This window comes from Cervus canadensis, chromosome 24 (genome assembly GCF_019320065.1).
Source record: "Cervus canadensis isolate Bull #8, Minnesota chromosome 24, ASM1932006v1, whole genome shotgun sequence".
In the NCBI taxonomy this organism is placed as follows: Eukaryota; Metazoa; Chordata; class Mammalia; order Artiodactyla; family Cervidae; genus Cervus; species Cervus canadensis.
In genome coordinates, this window is record NC_057409.1 from 25,294,294 (window position 1) to 25,312,371 (window position 18,078).

At 41.2% G+C, this 18,078-nt stretch overlaps 1 protein-coding gene across 2 annotated transcripts in view; it reads left to right on the forward strand.

The window, feature by feature from the left end:
- Positions 1-18,078, forward strand: part of EPHA4 (EPH receptor A4) — a 164,400-nt gene that overhangs the window by 61,183 nt on the left and 85,139 nt on the right. For both annotated transcript variants that reach the window (XM_043445150.1, XM_043445151.1), the window contains exon 4: positions 2,206-2,361. In XM_043445150.1, the coding sequence (XP_043301085.1) occupies positions 2,206-2,361 (156 nt within the window). The remainder of the gene's footprint in view (positions 1-2,205; positions 2,362-18,078) is intronic.

Here is an 18,078-nt window from a genome sequence, read left to right on the forward strand (position 1 = left end):
TTCACTCCCATTTTGTTTTTACATTTGATGCCTGATGAAGGAATGTTCACAAGGATCAGTCAGGAATGTGGAAAGCTTTCCTCCAATATCCAGATGTGAACAAATAAAAGCAATTTATCGCTTTGGCTAGTCCCAGCCCGGAGCGACCCGTTTCCACAAGTTGCCTTTGTGGGCTGTGACTGACTGAGTGACATGTGACCCAGTGAGTTTGGGTCAAGTTCAAGTTCAAACACCCATTGTGTTTGAAGTGGAAGGGTCAAGTTGAACCCGCCAAAACTGGAGTTTTTGATTTTAATCGAAAGCACAGGGTCATCTTTAAGCGTGACCAGATAGCACCTTGTATGTTGAACCTTATCTAATGACATGATGTGTATAAACTTGAGACAGCATAAATCTCAGCCACTGGGGCAACTTGTTTTTCTAAGATGTTCCGGTCCAGTGAAAGACGAACGCAAATAAGGGAGAGATTGATCTCCGAGTGCTTTTATTGTCTGCGCTACACACATCATAAAGTTTTGGCTCGTTAAAGGAAGTTCCAGAAACAACATTAGTTAATAATGGTGAAGTCACTGTGGACCTTTCTGGAGCTTCTGCTCAACTCCCTTTCCGCTTGCCCGTTAGCAGAGCATGATTAAGAAAATACCAACAGGATGTGCTGGAGGGAGGAACAGACTTCGACTGGAAGCCATATGGATGCTTGATGGATGAGTAACGAGATGGGGAATGTGGCCATATCTCTCAGAGAATCACACAGTTCGGTGTATCTCTTTTTATCTTCTGGTTTGAGTAAAATCTGCTGATTGCTGGAACGGTTGGTCTCTTGCAGTGGTCATGCTGACGGAAAAGGGCCTTCTCCCAGCTGATATTTTTGATAGTATGGAAATACCCAAAGTATGTGATAAATGGAAAAAAAATTGAGAGTGAATCATACTGGAAAGATTGTGGGTAACTGTCACATTTTTAATGGTACCTCTGGTCTTATAAAATAACTGTATTTTTAATAGCCTTGTCACTGTGGGTTTAATACGGATGGTGTGGGTCAATTTTTATGTGAGGTTGAGACAGATTTGGGAGGTGATCTTGAAGGGCATAGGGGAGAGAAAAAGGGAGAGCGAGACCCTATTAATTATTTTTTATTGTGAGGTTTCCCAGAATTATTGAGGTTTTCCACATTAGTCAAAGCAGTCCTCAGTGTCAGCATGATGTTTATAAAGATGAAGTCATGGAAAGCGTGTCAGGTGCATGAGGAACTATATGGTCCATGTTCTCCCCACCAGTCACTTGGGCTGTGTGTGCAGAGGGAGGGAGGTGTTGAAAAATGGAGGAAGGGGAAAACAGGAGGGTTTTATGAAGTTGAAAATAAACACAGAGTATCTGCTGATCTTAAAAAAAAAATCTTAACATATTATATTCCAGAATGTTCTGTGGGTAGTTTATATTACTTTCCCCTGAAGTCATGATCTACATCTTACCAACTCTTTTATGCTTGGTTGCTTATGTTGGTCTTTTCACTTTGGCTGTAATTAAGAAATAATCACCTACCAATTTTTGGTTGGCACTGAGCTACACTTCCAACTGGTTGGTTCAAGACCATGCTCTCAGATTCCATAGCATGGGGCCAAAAGTACAGGCTTTGGGGGCCGAACACTTGCAGTCAAAGCTGGTCCCTGACATTTACCAGATGCGTGGTCTGGTGCCGACAATTTACTGCTCAAAGCTGGTATTCCTCATTTCTAAGGTAAGGCTAATAACAGTGCCTGTGGAAATGGAGAGCTGTAAAGATCAAACAGTGTTGTGCATATAAGCATGTAGGAAGCACTTGGGTAAACTTTAGGTGTGACTTTATTGATACAACTGGTTTTAAGAAAAATTTTTTCACAGGGCTTTGCCACCTGACCAGTCATGTTAAAGACTGTTAAATAGTGATTGTTATCAACAAATATTTTGGGTTGTTTTACCTGCATCTCCGCCAGATGCTCACTTGTTGTTCAGTCACTCAGTCATATCTGACTCTTTGTGACCCCATGGACTACAGCACGCCAGGCTTCCCTGTCCTTCACCATCTCCTAGAGCTTCCTCAAACTCATGTCCATTGAGTCAGTGAGGTTAGCAAAAACTATCTCCTTCTGAATCAAGGAAGTGACCTCTTGCTTTGCTTTGTTAACCAGGGGTTTATATTTGTTTGTTTTTTCTGCTTCCCTTTAGCTTGCAAAATCGGATATTACAAGGCCCTCTCCACGGATGCCGCCTGTGCCAAGTGCCCGCCACACAGCTACTCCGTCTGGGAAGGCGCCACGTCGTGTACCTGTGACCAAGGCTTCTTCAGAGCGGACAATGATGCCGCCTCCATGCCCTGCACCCGTAAGTTATACACTCATCTCCTTTGTCTTGGATGCCAACAGCTTCCGTTACCATCACTGGGGCACTTGTCAGCTTTTCTCCCAGGATAACGGTGCAGGGGAGCAAATGAAATCAAATGTGCTTTTCTCACTCAGAGCAGGAGAAATGCTTAGGAAAAGAATGGCTCATTCTCACTGAGTTTGTTGCCTTCAGAACGCACAGCTGCCGACAGACTAGTTTTTATAGCAGAGGTGGTATATTCAGGGGTTGTGTGACAGTGTAATTAGAGCTGAGATGGGAATTTATAAACAGTTTTAACATGTCATCATGGATTCTTGGGAAGTTTGACAGCTGCAGGGGAAACGGGTAGAGGATGGGATCACGTGTGGGCAGGTGGTTTCAGTTCTGGTTGCTGACCTCATGGCTTGTGATGTCATTTCCCTTCACTGCTTTTCTTTTTCCTCATAGTTTTGTGTTCATCACATTTAGGCCTGGATCCTTGTGCATGCTTGTTGAATGATGGGCACTGAGCACACGCTAGGGTAAGGAAGGAACAGGGTTGGCACCTTGGGATGCCAGGGAACAGAGAACTCTTTCTCACACTTTATATGGACAGTGGTCCTAAAGGTTACTATTGCTTTCATTCACACTCTGGGATTCATAAATCCTGCAATGGCTATGACCTTGACCAGAAGAGGGAGCGGTGGACCTGGGTGCCCTTGTGTTCTCATTGGCCAAGTCTGTGTTTGAAGGATCAGAACCCAGTGGCCAGGCACAGAGGCTCTGCACAGGTTTGGGATTTGTTTCCCAGCCCACTGTTTAGTACCCAGGTGACTGCTGGAGCCTTTTAAGTCTCAGTCTCCTCATCTGTCAGATGGACTAATAATAGTACCTCCTTCACGGTTGCTCCTACTCAACACCTTCACGTCGTTTACATACTGTGTAAAATGCATAAAATCATGCCATTTGATAGATTTTAGCTTTTACTATCACTAAGACTTCCATTATTTTGTTTCTTAACTACCATATATTCTACCTTGGCTGGCCTGGAAATAAGGCCAGGAGACAGGAAGACAGGAGTATTTTCTGGTTTGGAGGCATTTGGGTCAGTGGTGGGGGCATTTTCTTGCCCAATCAAGGACCACCTTTAAAAGGAGCAGGTGGAGAAACTTCAGGGCAGTCCCAAATTTGTGCTAAAATTGCCCTACCTTCAGGAGTTCCTTTCATAACCAGAGATGATCATAATTATAATCATGATAACAGCAACCTTTTTATCATCACATCCAGGTAATGTATTAGACACTTTCCATTAACCTTATCATAGGGCTCACAAGATAACAAATATATGAGATAGATATTATCTTCATTTTAGAGAGTAACTGCCAGCGCCAGTGTCCACCCCAGCCGAGTGCTGGCTCTGCAAGACCAAAAGACTCTTGAGGAGTTTCTGTTTATTTGGAGGCATGCTTACCCCTCCCCCAGCTCAAGCACAGACTTCCAGAAGGAAGTTTATTAGGGCCAGCCTTAGGTGTAAGCACAACTGGGCAAAGATTTCCTCATCTTCTTTTTCTGTTCCTTCCATAGACTACCTGCTTCCCCTGGATGCCAGGTCAATTTGATATGCTCAAGTCCCAGCCTTTTTCTTTTCCAATCTAAATATTCTTCTTTAATGTTCCATTGTGTGAGATTAGCTTAATAATAAACCCTCCTCCATCTCCAGTTGATTCTCCAGTGATTCTCCAGTTGTGATTTTAGGTCACAGTAGCAACCTCAAAGGGAAACTCTGTGGGCCAACAGTGTGCTAATTGCCCTCAATTTGCGTCATGCAGCTCAACTCCTACTTTTCAAACAGATAAAGTCTTTCTCTAGGCCAGGGCTTGACTGTGTCATGAACCTCATAAAATTCTCCTCTGATGGCAAGACAACCTGGCTTTTTCTCCCAGGTGTTTTTAGTCTTATGATTCTGATCTGTTTTCTAGCATCTTAGGGGACCATGGGCCAATCACTTAATTCCTGCAGCTTGCCATGTGGGAGTTTAGGGAGACCCCGAAAGTTGGTACATGCCTGAGTTACTGGCACATTTGCCATATGTGTACAAGTGGTTTCTGAACCCTTGAAATTTTATGTTTTTGTAGGAATTAAATTGACAGCTTTAAGTTAAACTATGCAAATAAGAAAAAGAAAATATTGATGTTAGCCTGTGGGTAGACGTGAAAGTTTTAACACTAAAGTAACTTTTGCATTTTTCAGAGACTGTTTTCAACAATGAAAGAAAGATGGCTTTTTGTGTCATTGATAAGAGACCCATGAAAGTACCAAAGCAACATATGATCCTCTGACACTTTCCTAACGGGATCCTTGCATTTATTTCATCTCTGACTCTGAGTTAAGAGGAAACATGGTACTGATGTTAACACCACATACTTGCAAGGCTATTTAATCTCTTCAAGCCCCAGTTTCAGTTCAGTTCAGTTGCTCAGTCATGTCTGACCCTTTGCGACCCCTTGGGCTGTAGCACACCAGGCTTCCCTGTCCATCACCAACTTCTGGAGCTTGCTCAAATTCATGTCCATTGAGTTGGTGATGCCATCCAACCATCTCATTTTCTGTCATCCCCTCCTCCTCCCACCTTCAATCTTTCCCAGCATCAGGGTCTTTTCCAGTGAGTCAGTTCTTTGCATCAGGTGGCCAAAGTACTGGAGTTTCAGCTTCAGCATCAGCCCTTCCAATGAATATTCAGGACTGATTCTTTTAGGATTGACTGGTTTGATCTTCTTGCAGTCCAAGGGACTCTCAAGAGTCTTCTCCAACATCACAGTTCAAAAGCATCAATTCTTCAACGCTCAGGTTTCTTTATGGTATGATTCTCACATCCATACATGATGTGATGGATCATGGAAAAAGCCATACTGGAAAAGCCATAGCTTTGACTGGATGGACCTTTGTTGGCAAAGTAATGTCTCTGCTTTTTAATATGCTATCTAGATTGGTCATAACTTTTCCTCCAAGGAGCAAGCATCTTTTAATTTCATGGCTGCAGTCACCATCTGCAGTGATTTTGGAGCCCAAGAAAATAAAGTCTGTCATTGTTTCCGTTGTTTCCCCATCTATTTGCCATGAAGTGACGGGACCGGATGCTAGGATCTTCGTTTTTTGAATGTTGAGTTTCAAGCCAGTGTCAGAGGGCAGACAAAATGAAAGCCCCATTTTACTTATCTGTAAAATGGGATTCTCACTAACTACCTGTGGAGTCATTTTAAAAATTAAATAAGAAGATATTTGGAAAAGTCTGGCACAAGGTAGGGATCTAATAAATGTTTGTTCTTTTCTTTTATTCCCAGCTGGTCACTCCCTTCTCCAAACTACCTCCACAGCAGATGGCCCATGCATCTCATTGCCCCTCTAACGAGATTTTCTAACTTGACTACAGTATTAAGCTACCAATGGCTGTACCATACTCCAGAAGTCCTGGGAATTAGGACTCAGACATCAGCTCAGTTCAATTCAGTCACTCAGTCGTGTCCAATTCTTTGCGACCCCATGAATTGCAGCATGCCAGGCCTCCCTGTCCATCACCAACTCCCGGAGTCTACCCAAACCCATGTTCATTGAGTCAGTGATGCCATCCAGCCGTCTCATCCTCTGTTGTCCCCTTCTCCTCCTGCCCTCAATCCCTCCCAGTATTAGGGTCTTTTCCAATGAGTCAACTCTTCTCATGAGGTGGCCAAAGTATTGCAGTTTCAGGTTTAGCATCAGTCCTTCCAATGAACACCCAGGACTGATCTCCTTTAGGATGGACTGGTTGGATCTCCTTGTAGTCCAAGGGACTCTCAAGAGTCTTCTCCAACACCACAGTTCAAAAGCATCAATTTTTCGGTGCTCAGCTTTCTTCACCATCCAACTCTCACATCCATACATGACTACTGGAAAAACCATAGCCTTGCTTTTAAATATGCTATCTAGGTTGGTCATAACTTTCCTTCCAAGGAATAAGCGTCTTTTAATTTCATGGCTGCAGTCACCATCTGCAGTGATTTTGGAGCCCCCAAAAATAAAGTCTGACACTGGTTCCACTGTTTCCCCATCTATTTCCCCTGAAGTGATGGGATCAGATGCCATGATCTTACATCAGTATTTTCAAAAGTTGCCCTCTTCATTCTACCATACAGACAAGGTTGAGACCACTCCTCTACAAAGTTAAAATTTTAAGTTTTTTTTTTTTAATTTGATAAATATTAACTGCACAAAAAACTCTTAAGATTCTTTGAGATATGGCTAATCTGCGAAGTGATCATATTTTGCTAATGGATAGACTAGTGAATTAACCAGCAGAATTAGAATCCATTCTGGCCTGTGGCTCTTCCTCCAGATTTCTCCCATCCTGGTGAATAGTGGACCTACATTGTCCAACATATTAGCCACTAGGCACATGTGGCTATTTTAATTGGCACATTGCAAAGACTCAATAGCTACATGTGGTGAGCACACTGAATGGCACTGCTAGAAAATATTTCTGCCATCACAGAAAGTTCCATTGGACAGACAGTATGGTAGCAGATTTTTCAATAGAGAAGACAGTGGGAGTTTCTCAGAGAACCTTTTGTTCAAATAACCCATAAAATGAAGCCATTCCCCTTTGCCCCACCCCCAGCTTTATTGGCTTCTCTTGACAAGATGTGGGGATGGAAAGGAACATAAACATCAAGGATCCTTTCAAAGTGATTCCAGCCTCTAATCAGCTCTTCCCAGTTGGTTAAGCCAGGTGACAAACCCAATTCCCTTGCGCTGACAGCCATGGTAATCAGGGACCTTCTTTGTTCATTATGCTGTCTTTAACCCCAACATTCTTATGCAGCCCTGCGTTTAGTGATCGCTCACTGTGACGGCACACTAATGAAGAAATAAAACACACTCTCTGAGACTCATTCTTCTAGCCAAAGAGAGAGACTGCTCCACTGGCTTGTAAAATCAGGTTTTTGTTCACTTGGCGAATGATTAGACCAGGTGAATACAAGTCGCATTGGCTAATTTAGGAGGAAATGCCTAAGACGTTCTTCACACCATCAGCATTGCTGGAAAACTTCAGAGAATTTAATGGCGAATAAAATTTATCTCTTGGAGGACTTTTTGGCTGGAGCCTCTCGTTAGGTGGACATAAATGGCTATGAGTGAGATAGGCAGGGTTTCAATGAGGCATCATATAATTCAAGAAAATAATCCATACCCATTAGAACAGAGAGTTTTGACAATGCTTCTTAAAGGTGAATTTGCACAGAAATCATGTGACATCACGTAGGGATTGGTTGGAGAGGTCAGGTCTGAGATTCTGCATTTCTCACAAGTCTTCAGATGCTGCTGTTGCACTGGACTGTCTTTGTTTTGTTGTTTAGTCACTGAGTCGTGTCCGACCTTTGGGGACCCCATAGACTGTAGCTTGCCGGGCTGCTCTGTCCATAGAATTCTCCAGGCAAGAATACTGGAGTGAGTTGCCATTTCCTTCTCCACGGGATCTTCCTGACCCAGGGATAGAACCCAAGTCTCCTGCAATGACAGACAGATTCTTTACCATTTAGCCACCCGGGGAGCCTGGACCATCTTTAGGCAGTAGGAATTTAGAGCCTCCCTGATGGATGGCACATGATGGAAGGTGTGCTCTTCAATGGCACTTACAGGCCATTTCTTTAGTTCAGTGTTAGCTCTAGTGGAGATATTTCAAAGGTTATGAGCATTCTCCCTTAATGGAAACTGAGTACTTACTTTGTCCCTCAGATGAAGAAAATCTCCTGGTTTGGAGTTGCATAAATACAGGCACTATAGTCTCCATAGGTTACTAGGTTACAGCCAAAGAGTGGAAATGTCAGTGTTCTCAGACACATGTATCAGTTAAAAAGTCGACAGGGTTTTTGGTGACTTTGCCAGCAAGACAGACACTCAGACCTCCATACATACAAGGATGCCATCTAAGCTGATGAAGGGGTTTTGATTTCATGAATCATTTCTTAGAAGAAATTTCAATATGATTTTTAAAAATTGAAGTATAGTTGATTTACAGTGTTTTAGGTGTACAACAAAGTGACTCGGTTATATATCTATATTTCTTTTCAGATTCCTTTCCATTGTGAGTTTTTACAAGATACTGAATATAGTTCCCAGTGCTATGTTGTAGGCCCCTCTTGTTTATCTATTTTATGTATAGTCATGTGTATCTGTTAATTCCAAATTCACAATTTATCCTTCCCCCCATCCTTTCCCCTTTGGTAACCATAAATTTGATTTCTATGTCTGTGATTCTATTTCTGTTTTGTAAATAAGTTCATTTGTATCATTTTTTTTTTAAAATATATATTTATTTATTTGACTGCATGAGGTCTTAGTTACAGAGACTTAGTTACAGCACATGGGATCTTGTTCCCTGACCAGGGTTTGAACCCGGGCCCCCTGCATTGGAAGCAGAGAGTCTTAGCCACTGAACCACCAGGGAAGTCCCCCATTTGTATCATTTTTTAAGATCCACATGTAAATGGTATTATATAATATCTCTCTCTGACTTACTTCACTTAGTATGATAATCTCGGGTCTATCCATGCTGCTGCAAATGGGATTTTGTTCTTTTTTATGGCTAATATTCCATTTAAATATGTCTGTGTATATATACACACACATATACACAAGCACATATCTTTATCTGTTCATCTGTTTTCTTATCTTGGCTATTGTAAATAGTGCTTCTAGGAACATTGGGGTGCATGTATTATAACTTTTCAACTTAAGAGTTTCCATCTTTTCTGGATATATGCCCAGAAGTGGGATTGCTGGATCATGCGACAACTCTATTTTTAGTTTTTTAAGGAACCACCATACTTTTCTCCATAGTGACTTCACCAATTTCCATTCCCACCAACAGTGCAAGAGGATTCCCTTTTCTCCACACCCTCTCCAGCATTTACTATTTGTAGATGTTTTAATGATGGCCATTCTGACCAATAAGTGTGATTTCTGTCAATGAGATTAATGTCCTTTAACTCTGCTGATCAGCAACCCCTCCCCTCCAGATCTCTTTTCCTTTCTCTGTATCTTTCCTTGTAGTCAGAAATGTAGTCTGGTAATCAGCAGTGCTCTGAGACCGGTGCAGGACCGTGATGTCTTAGTCATTCAGTTGCTTGTTCAGTGATTCTAGTGAGTCTTCTTTTCCCTCTTTGGAAGACCAAACCAATATTAGATTTAAGGTAACTTTCTGATCCTTTTCTGTGTTTCAAAAGGTATTGAAAAAACGCCTTATAGCAGAAGCAGATTGGCTTTGTGTATCTAGAACAAAATAACTAATTTGTCATTTTGCCTCTTTGACTTCTGAGCACCATTACTGGAGTGGTTTTCCGTCCTTTTCAATTGGAAATCTGTTCTTGTGTTGTGGATTCTTCTTTATTTAACTTGTTTGATGAAACTTATTAGGGCCTCGTGACTAGGGGCAAACCCACTCCAGCACTCTTGCCTGGAATATCCCATGGACGGAGGAACCTGGTAGGCGACAGTCCATGGGGTTGCAAAGAGTCGGACACCACTGAGCGACTTCACTTATTTTAGATTGCCAACACAAAGGGCCTTCACGAATCTCTCTGTAAGTGAACACCCTTGAATAATTCAATCAGCTATGCCAAACAAACAAAGAGTGATTGATTGATACTTAGATATGGCCTAAAATATTCCAAAATTACAGCTTTCAAGACAATTTGTACTAGAGGAGCTTAGTGCTAATGAGGGCAAATTTATCAAGATCTATGAGGAAAGGTCTTGATTAGAGAAAGCTTTCTGTAGGTATAGGTTATCAAGAAATTGAAACTGCCCAGCTCCAAGCAGCAAAATACCACTTACTCTATCTTTACATTTGCCTTTTCTAATTGAATTTATTGCACCACTGTATTTCCTCCAGAAAGTGTATTGTTTTAAAATTACCATTTCAGTTCTATTAGTCAAAGCCCCTCACTTCTAATGCTTTCTGACAGTTATCAACATAATGAACCATAATGAAATGATGAGCAATCTTCAGTGGAAACCCAATGTGGATCCCAGTGGTGCTGTGTGACTGTGCTGTTAACATTTGAATGCAAATTAAAATAACATCGTCCTTACTTGTTTCCAAGGTCAGGAGAAGAGAGATTTTTTTTTTAAGTGCTTTAATTTTGGAAATCTCATATCCATTTTCAAGCAAGCCCTTGAAGGTTCCACTGATGTTCAGTTCAGTTCTCTACCCCCAAAGATTTACACGCTCACATCCGGCTAAGGGATGTGTGGAAGGGTGTCTAACACAAAGCTTTGATGTTATAAACCATAGGATAAAATGTAACCTTTGGTTTCAAGTAAAGTACATTTTCCCCCACCCCAAAGCATATTTCTTTTTGCTTTAGAATTGCAAGTAACTGATAATATAATGATGGGAAGAAGATTTATGTGAAATCGATAAATGAGAGTGCAGTTAGTTCTGGTGACAGATCAGTTAGTAGCAGAGTGAGAATAAAGGCCAAATATTCCTAAAGTTTTGTCCATGAAAGTGTTTCAGAAGATCCATTGGTTGATCCCTAACCATTTCACATTTTATTATCCATGTAATCATTTTTTTTAGAACATATTTTTATGAAAATTCTTGAATCTAAGATTTGGTTATTTCATGTCATTGATCAAATTTGCAGTATTAGAGTGCAGTTTCATGCTACATTTCATTTGTCATAGGACAAAAATGCAAATTAAGACATCAATTCCCCTCATTGCCAGGTCATGAGACATGGTTTTCAAGGCAGAACATATGGTCCAATGCCTGTTAAGCCAGTTGATAGGCCAACAAATGTGTCTGTCCTCTGGACCATAAAAGCTGGTCAAAGCAACCAAAGACATTTTCATGATTCAGATGCAACCTTCCATCCATTCCACTTCTAGACTTATTCTTTAGTTAGAGCTTTAGTTCAAAGTCTGATATCAGTTAGTGAGTAAACTACATCTTTGTTTCTTCCTTTTGGGTTACCTTGTAGCATTTTGACTGTGAATAGGAAAAATTACCTCTAAAGAAATTAAGTGTATAACTCTTGTCTAAAGACAAGGATATGGGGTGGGTGGTGGTGGGGAGGAGAAGTACCAAGTGTGCTTAATGGAAAGCACTAGATGGACTGCAGGCTGATCACTTGCCATTTGGTAAAATTTTAAAAGTTCTAGGGTATTTAAGGAAGATCAGATATCATCTTGAATTATTTTTTGAAAATGCTCTTTTAGCCTCCATCTTATCCTCCAACCTACTTCTAGTTTTATACAGATAAGTAGTCCATTGTGGACATTTTATCAGGATTAATAGTACATTGTAAATTCAGCTGGGAAATGCAGACATTTGAGGGACAGGATTGTGAGCCCAAGTGAAAGACGACTCAACTGCCAGCATCATTTAGCCAGGTTATTACAATTTTTCCACCACCATGAATAATTAAGAATGGCTTGTTATCACCCAAGCCCTGTCATTTCTGGGTAGCATTTTTGACACTACTCATGGAAGTCATACCCTGGCTGTGCACAGCGTGCTTCTGTGAAACAAGGTCAATTAGACACTTTCCTGAGATCCCCTGGGGTGAGAAGTGAATACCTTCTCTGCTATCAGCATTGTTGATTTTGCCGTCATAGCTGACTCTTGTTCTACAAGCCATCTACAGCTTGGCAGAAGATGGACCGAAGGGAGAGCCCTGTTGCATGGGTAGAATTGCCCCCCACCCTCCTGTGACCTGCCATCCAGGAAAGAGCCTTTAATAAAAACCCCTGCTCTGGACTGGAATGTAGGAACCAGGCAGAGGACACATCTCAGCTAAGACCAGAGCACCTGGAAGAAAGTAATGCCAGCGAACGTCAGCCTGAAGGGCAGAACAGCCAGGAGAAACATGAGAGGTCCCAGCTGCATCCACAGGGAATGCGTAGATATGCTTCATTTTTTTCCTTTGGATTGTGCATATCTCTGGGAAGGGGATCATTTTAGCCTTTGAATCAGGCTTTCTGATCCTATCATCGCATGTTATCAACTGGGAGAATCTGGGTGAGTTGCTTCACTTCTCCTATCTTAGTTTTTGCTCATCAGATTGCTGCATGTAACACATACTTTTCTACCAGATGTGATTATGGGGAGCAAAGGAGATTAAGTTTGAGAAAGAACTTTGCAAGAGATGAATTCACAGTCTAGCTAATTCTAAAGTAAAATATTCATGCTTTTTTTAAAAATTACTTTTCGTGGGCTTCCTTATTGTGACTTCTTTCTGGATAACTGCGAGTTGACTGCATAGAGCACTTCAGCCATAAACTAGTATCTTAGAGAAAATTCAACCACAGTTAACCTGGTAAACAAAAAGCAAACAGTTCCTGGGTGTAGAATGGAAAAAAAAAAAATACTAGATATACTGAAAAAATAAGTGGTAGCAAAATTTCAGTAAGGAGTGACCTCAACTGGGAACCCAAGATTTTTTGGGGACAGCAATAAAGGATTGATGTGTTTGCAAGACTCAGATTTTTAATAATGGGCCATTCTGCTTTGGCTCTAGCTGTTGTTAAATGCATAAACTGCTGTGATAAAAGGTTATGCCCTGTGCCTACATTTCAGAAGAGGTGTCCCAGCAGCCGTCTTCATGTAAACTCACCCACGGCAGAAAAGGCTGAGAGAAGGCAATTAGCAGTGACAACGTATACAGCTGTCAGGGAGGATGCACGACTTTGTTTGAGTCACAACTTACACACCCCAACTGTTTATTCTGCCTTATAACCTGTCTTGCAGCTGGAGAGAGATTAACAAAGGCTGATCTGAAGGGTTGGAGGGTTTTACAGCTAAGGCACTGAAGTCTTATTGACCGTCCAAAAGTTGTCCGTGATTAATGAAGCCTTATGGGACTCAAGACCCAAGGCGCCTCTTCCTCAGAAGCCCTGTCTTGCACTGGTTGCCTCGGTGTATCAGAAGGGTGACAGGAGCGCTTCAAGAAATTGATCACTTAGGAATTGCATTTCTGTCTGTGCTCTGGGAGAATGTTTCTTTCCGTATGCGGAATTAATTTCATGACACAGGCATTGAATTTTCATAGCCTTCATGCGGTTCTTCAAGCAAGAATACTGAAGTGGCTTGCCATTCCCTTCTCCAGTGGACCATGTTTTGTCAGAACTCTCCACCATAACCTCCACCGTCTTGGATGGCCCTGCACAACGGCATGGCTCATAGCTTCATTGAGTTCCACAAAGCTGTGATCCATGTTATCATTTTGGTTGGCTTTTTGTGATTGTGGCTGAGCACCGAAGAATTGTTGCTTACTAATTGTGGTGTTGGTGATGGACAGGGAGGCCTGGTGTGCTGCGGTTCATGGGGTCGCAGAGAGTCGAACATGACTGAGCAACTGAACTGAACTGAATTGTGGTGTTGGAGAAGACTCTTTAAAAGAGTCCCTTGGATTGCAAGGAGATCAAACCAGTCCATCCTAAAGGAAATCAGTCCTGGATATTCATTGGAAAGACTGATGCTGAAGCTGAGGCTCTAATACTTTGGCCACCTGATGCGAAGAACTGGATTATTGAAAAAAAAAAAAACTCTGATTCTGGGCAAGATTGAGGGCAGATGAAGAAGGAAGCAACAGAGAATGAGATGGTTAGACGCCATCACCGACTCAAGGGGCATGAGTTTGAGCAAACTTTGGGAAATAGTGATGGACAGGGAACCCTGGAATGCTACAGTGCATGGGGTCATAGAGTTGGACATGATTGAGTGACTGAACAACAACACTGAATTTTAAAATGGTGATTAAAAATCAGTTCAGTATGAAAAGTCTATGATAGATTTGGAAATTGCTTTATACGAGAGCCTGGCTCCTTTGATGTCCAGGCATCTATCTGCAAGCCCTGGTTGTGGCCTTTAAAAAAAAAACCTTTTAGCACATGATTGCCTTTTTTTCTTCATCAGCTTTTGTGATGTGATATGTCTGAGTGCCATGGTGGTGACGCTTCTGAGGACTGAGCTGCACTGAGCTTAAGGAATCATCATTCATTCATTTATTTGTTCAGCAGATTCTCCATAAGCACCTACTACACCTTTGGTTTCTTTCTAAGGGCTGGAGGACTCTGACAAATCAGAAAAAAAGACTGTTGTTCTCATGGAGCTGTAATGGGAATATAAATGATACACAAGATAATGTAAAATTCTTACAAGAAAGAGGGGGAAAAAGGAGCATATCATAGGGTAAAACAGAGGAAAGGGAAGGATTTCACATTGCAGGGGGTGGTCAGGACCAAGGAGCCGAGATTTGAGCTGAGACCCAGGGTGCAAGGAAGAAGCCAGGGGACAGAATTTCAGGCACAGCTACCAAGTCTAAAGACTTTGAGTTGCGTGTTTAAAATTTTGCTAACAGTGTGAGTTTTTAAGATGACTTATTTTAAACCTCTTGGTCCTGGAGTCTGTTGGCATTTTATTTTCAGTTGTTGTAAGAAACAGAAATTTCAGGTTTTTGTGGCATATTACGCCATGTGTCCATATAGATTTAAATACTTCAGCTGGACCTACTTTTTTTTTTTTTTTAAGATTTTTGATGTGGACCGTTTTCTCAAGTCTTTATTGAATTTGTTGCAATATTGCTTCTGTTTTTATGTTTTGTTTTGTTTTTTTTGTCATGAGACACGTGGGATCCTACCTTCCTAACCAGGAATCAAACCCACATGCCTTTACCACTGAACTGCCAGGCCAGAGAGGTCCCTGGCAGAACATACTTTTAAATGCATTTCTCAAAGCAGGTGTCCATCTATTGCTGAAATTTCAGTTTTCTGAAGTGAAATTTCAGAATAAAGAAGTGAATTTTACCTTACTTGTGACTTTGGAGTAAGGTATGTAAGGTGCCCAGCGGCAGTTACTCTGACCTGGACTTTCCATGGGATGGTTTACACCAAATGCCTAGTTCACACTGGAGGCATTTTTTGGCTTTGGGTTTAGTGTTGGCTGACCCTTTTTGAATGATTTTATTAAGGCTCCTATAGACTTCATGTGAATGTCTAAACATCACGTTGTCCTAAACAGTCTACTTTAAATCCTGGCATAAGCCATCAAACATATTTTCTAAACTACTCAGGAATTTCACTCAGGAATTTCTAATCCATAAAGAGGGAAGAATTATGTTTTGTGGAATTACTAGAATTTTCTTTGATGCTTGGAATATTGCCCTTCTTAAATGTCACATTCACTTAATTCCTCTAGATAGTGTGAAAGCTTGTCTTTTCCCAGAGGAAAGTATGTGGTAGGTTAAGGAAGATCAAAATTTCTTTTATGATGTAACATGATATGATGCAGTAGTCCTTTGCTTCTCCTGTAATTTGGCTCTGGTTCCTTGGGAACTTCACGCTGTCAAACTCCTGTCAGCTGAATGCAAGTTGACATCCCACTAGAAAATAATAATTACCCATTGTAGCACCTTCCACCAGTACCTGCTGTGTGATACAGAAAGTATTTCACACCAGCGAAGCAAATGGATGCTCATTAAATTTATCCACAGTGGCAAGACGTACAGGGGCCATTGCTTTTAGAGCAATGAGAAAACCAAAACATAAGCCATAATATATACTGTATTTTATTCCTTTGTTAGTCATAAAATATAAGTGTAACTTGGACTTTAGAAGCCACAGTTGTTATCTGACTTGTGCGTGCATATGAGCTCAATTGCTCAGTTGTGTCTGATTCTTTGCGACCCCATGGACTATAGCTTACCAGGCTCCTCTGTCCATGGGATTCTACATGCAAGAATACTGGAGTGAGTTGCCATTTCCTCCTCCAGGGGATCTTCTTGACCCAGGCATCAAACTCATGTATCTTATGCCTCCTGCATTGGTAGGTGGGTTCTTTATCACTAGCACGGTCTTATACAGGGAGGCCCTGTATAAGTGTGTAAATCATGGGTGCAACCTCCCTAGATTAGTTCAGAGTATGTTTGAAGTCCCTAGAATTCTATGCAAAATCATTAGTGATAATCTTTCTAGGAAGAGGCTATTTGCTCCCATCAAGTTCTCTGTAGCAGGGCTTGGTAAACTGTGGCCTGAAAATCAAATTCAACTGCCCTTGTTTTTGCAAATAAAATTTTCTTGGAACATAGTCATACCCATTTTTTAGGTATTGTCTGTGGTTGCTTTCAAGGAGCCATGCAGAGTTGAACATTTGCCAGAGATACCGTAAAGCCCATAAAGCCTAAAATATTGACTGTCTATCTGACCCTTCAGAGAAGCTTGTTGAACATTGTTATAAAGGGTTAGTAAGTTAAGGATTATTGCATTTGACTTTTGGTTCTGTTAGTTCAACTATTACACATGTGACTAAATTATTTTAAAAATGTGAAAGGCGTTCTAAACATGAGAACTTTGAAATAACTAAGCATGCCAGACCCATTCTTTGATGAAGAAAGATAGAAACTTAGGCTTGTATGTGACTATTAAGCAGGTTTTACAAAAAGAACCAAAAATATAAAGAAAGGGCATTTATTATCCCTTTAATATGCTTCAGTACTTGATTGATTTGTATTTAAAATTGTCTTAATTTTGCTTGTAAAAGTAAAGTTGAAAGAAAAAAAAATAATTCTATAAAAGCTAATAAGCAAAAGGCCCATAAAATTAACTTGCTTCAGACATAAAGTTTTCCGTAGTTCCTTGCTTGAAGAAATCATCAGCTGAAATCAAGATTGAAAAAGAAAGGTCATAAAAAACAATGCAAATTTACAAAGCTTCGATTGACAGAGCCCACATTTTAAATTTCCAGTCATACTGGCTGGTTATGGAGCTATAAAAACAAGAAGAGGACAGGATGCTTACATTTCCATCCTCCTGAGGCTCACATTATCCATATTTAACTTTCTGTAGTCTCTTCCTTCCCGCTTTGATTCCATGCCCCTTCCCTAAACTATCCAGGGAGGTATCACAATGAATCAGAATATTTCTTTTTCTTCCTTCTTCTAGAGTAAGTAAGTAAAACTGGACACAGTAGGTATTTCTTGAATAATTGCATGGCTCTACAATCCCTCCCAACAGATTTCACCACCTCTATATGACGCATAGCCCATCCCACTTGTTCAGAGTGTTTTTAAATTGTAGCAAAGAGGAACTGGAATTAAACTAGCTACATTGAGATGCTCCATTACAGGGCTTAATGGTAATGAATCTGTATGTGAAAAGCCGGCTAATACAGGCTTAGCTCAGAAAAGCCTGTATTAATTCACAGGCTTAAAATAGCATTGTAGGTGGAGGGCCAGAAGATGCGTTAGAGGACCTTGTTTCCAGCTAGTCATTCATGACTTCTCAAACAGCTATTGAGCTTGCTCTGAACTAGGGGTCATAGGAGACACCAGGAAATGATGAAGACATCAATTCTTCTATCATGCAAACTGTAATAGATACACATATCAAATGTATGTTTGGTTCAGTTCAGTGCAGTCACTCAGTCATGTCCGACCCTTTGTGACCCCATGAACCACAGCACGCCAGGCCTCCCTGTCCATCACCAACTCCTGGAGTCCACCCAAACCCATGTCCATTGAGTTGGTGAAGCCATCCATCCATCTCGTCCTCTGTCATCCCCTTCTCCTCCTGCCCTCAATTTTTCTCAGCATCAGGGTCTTTTCAAATGAGTCAGCTCTTTGTATCAGGTGGCCAAATTACTGCAGTTTCAGCTTCAACATCAGTCCTTCCAGTGAACACCCAGGACTGATCTCCTTTAGG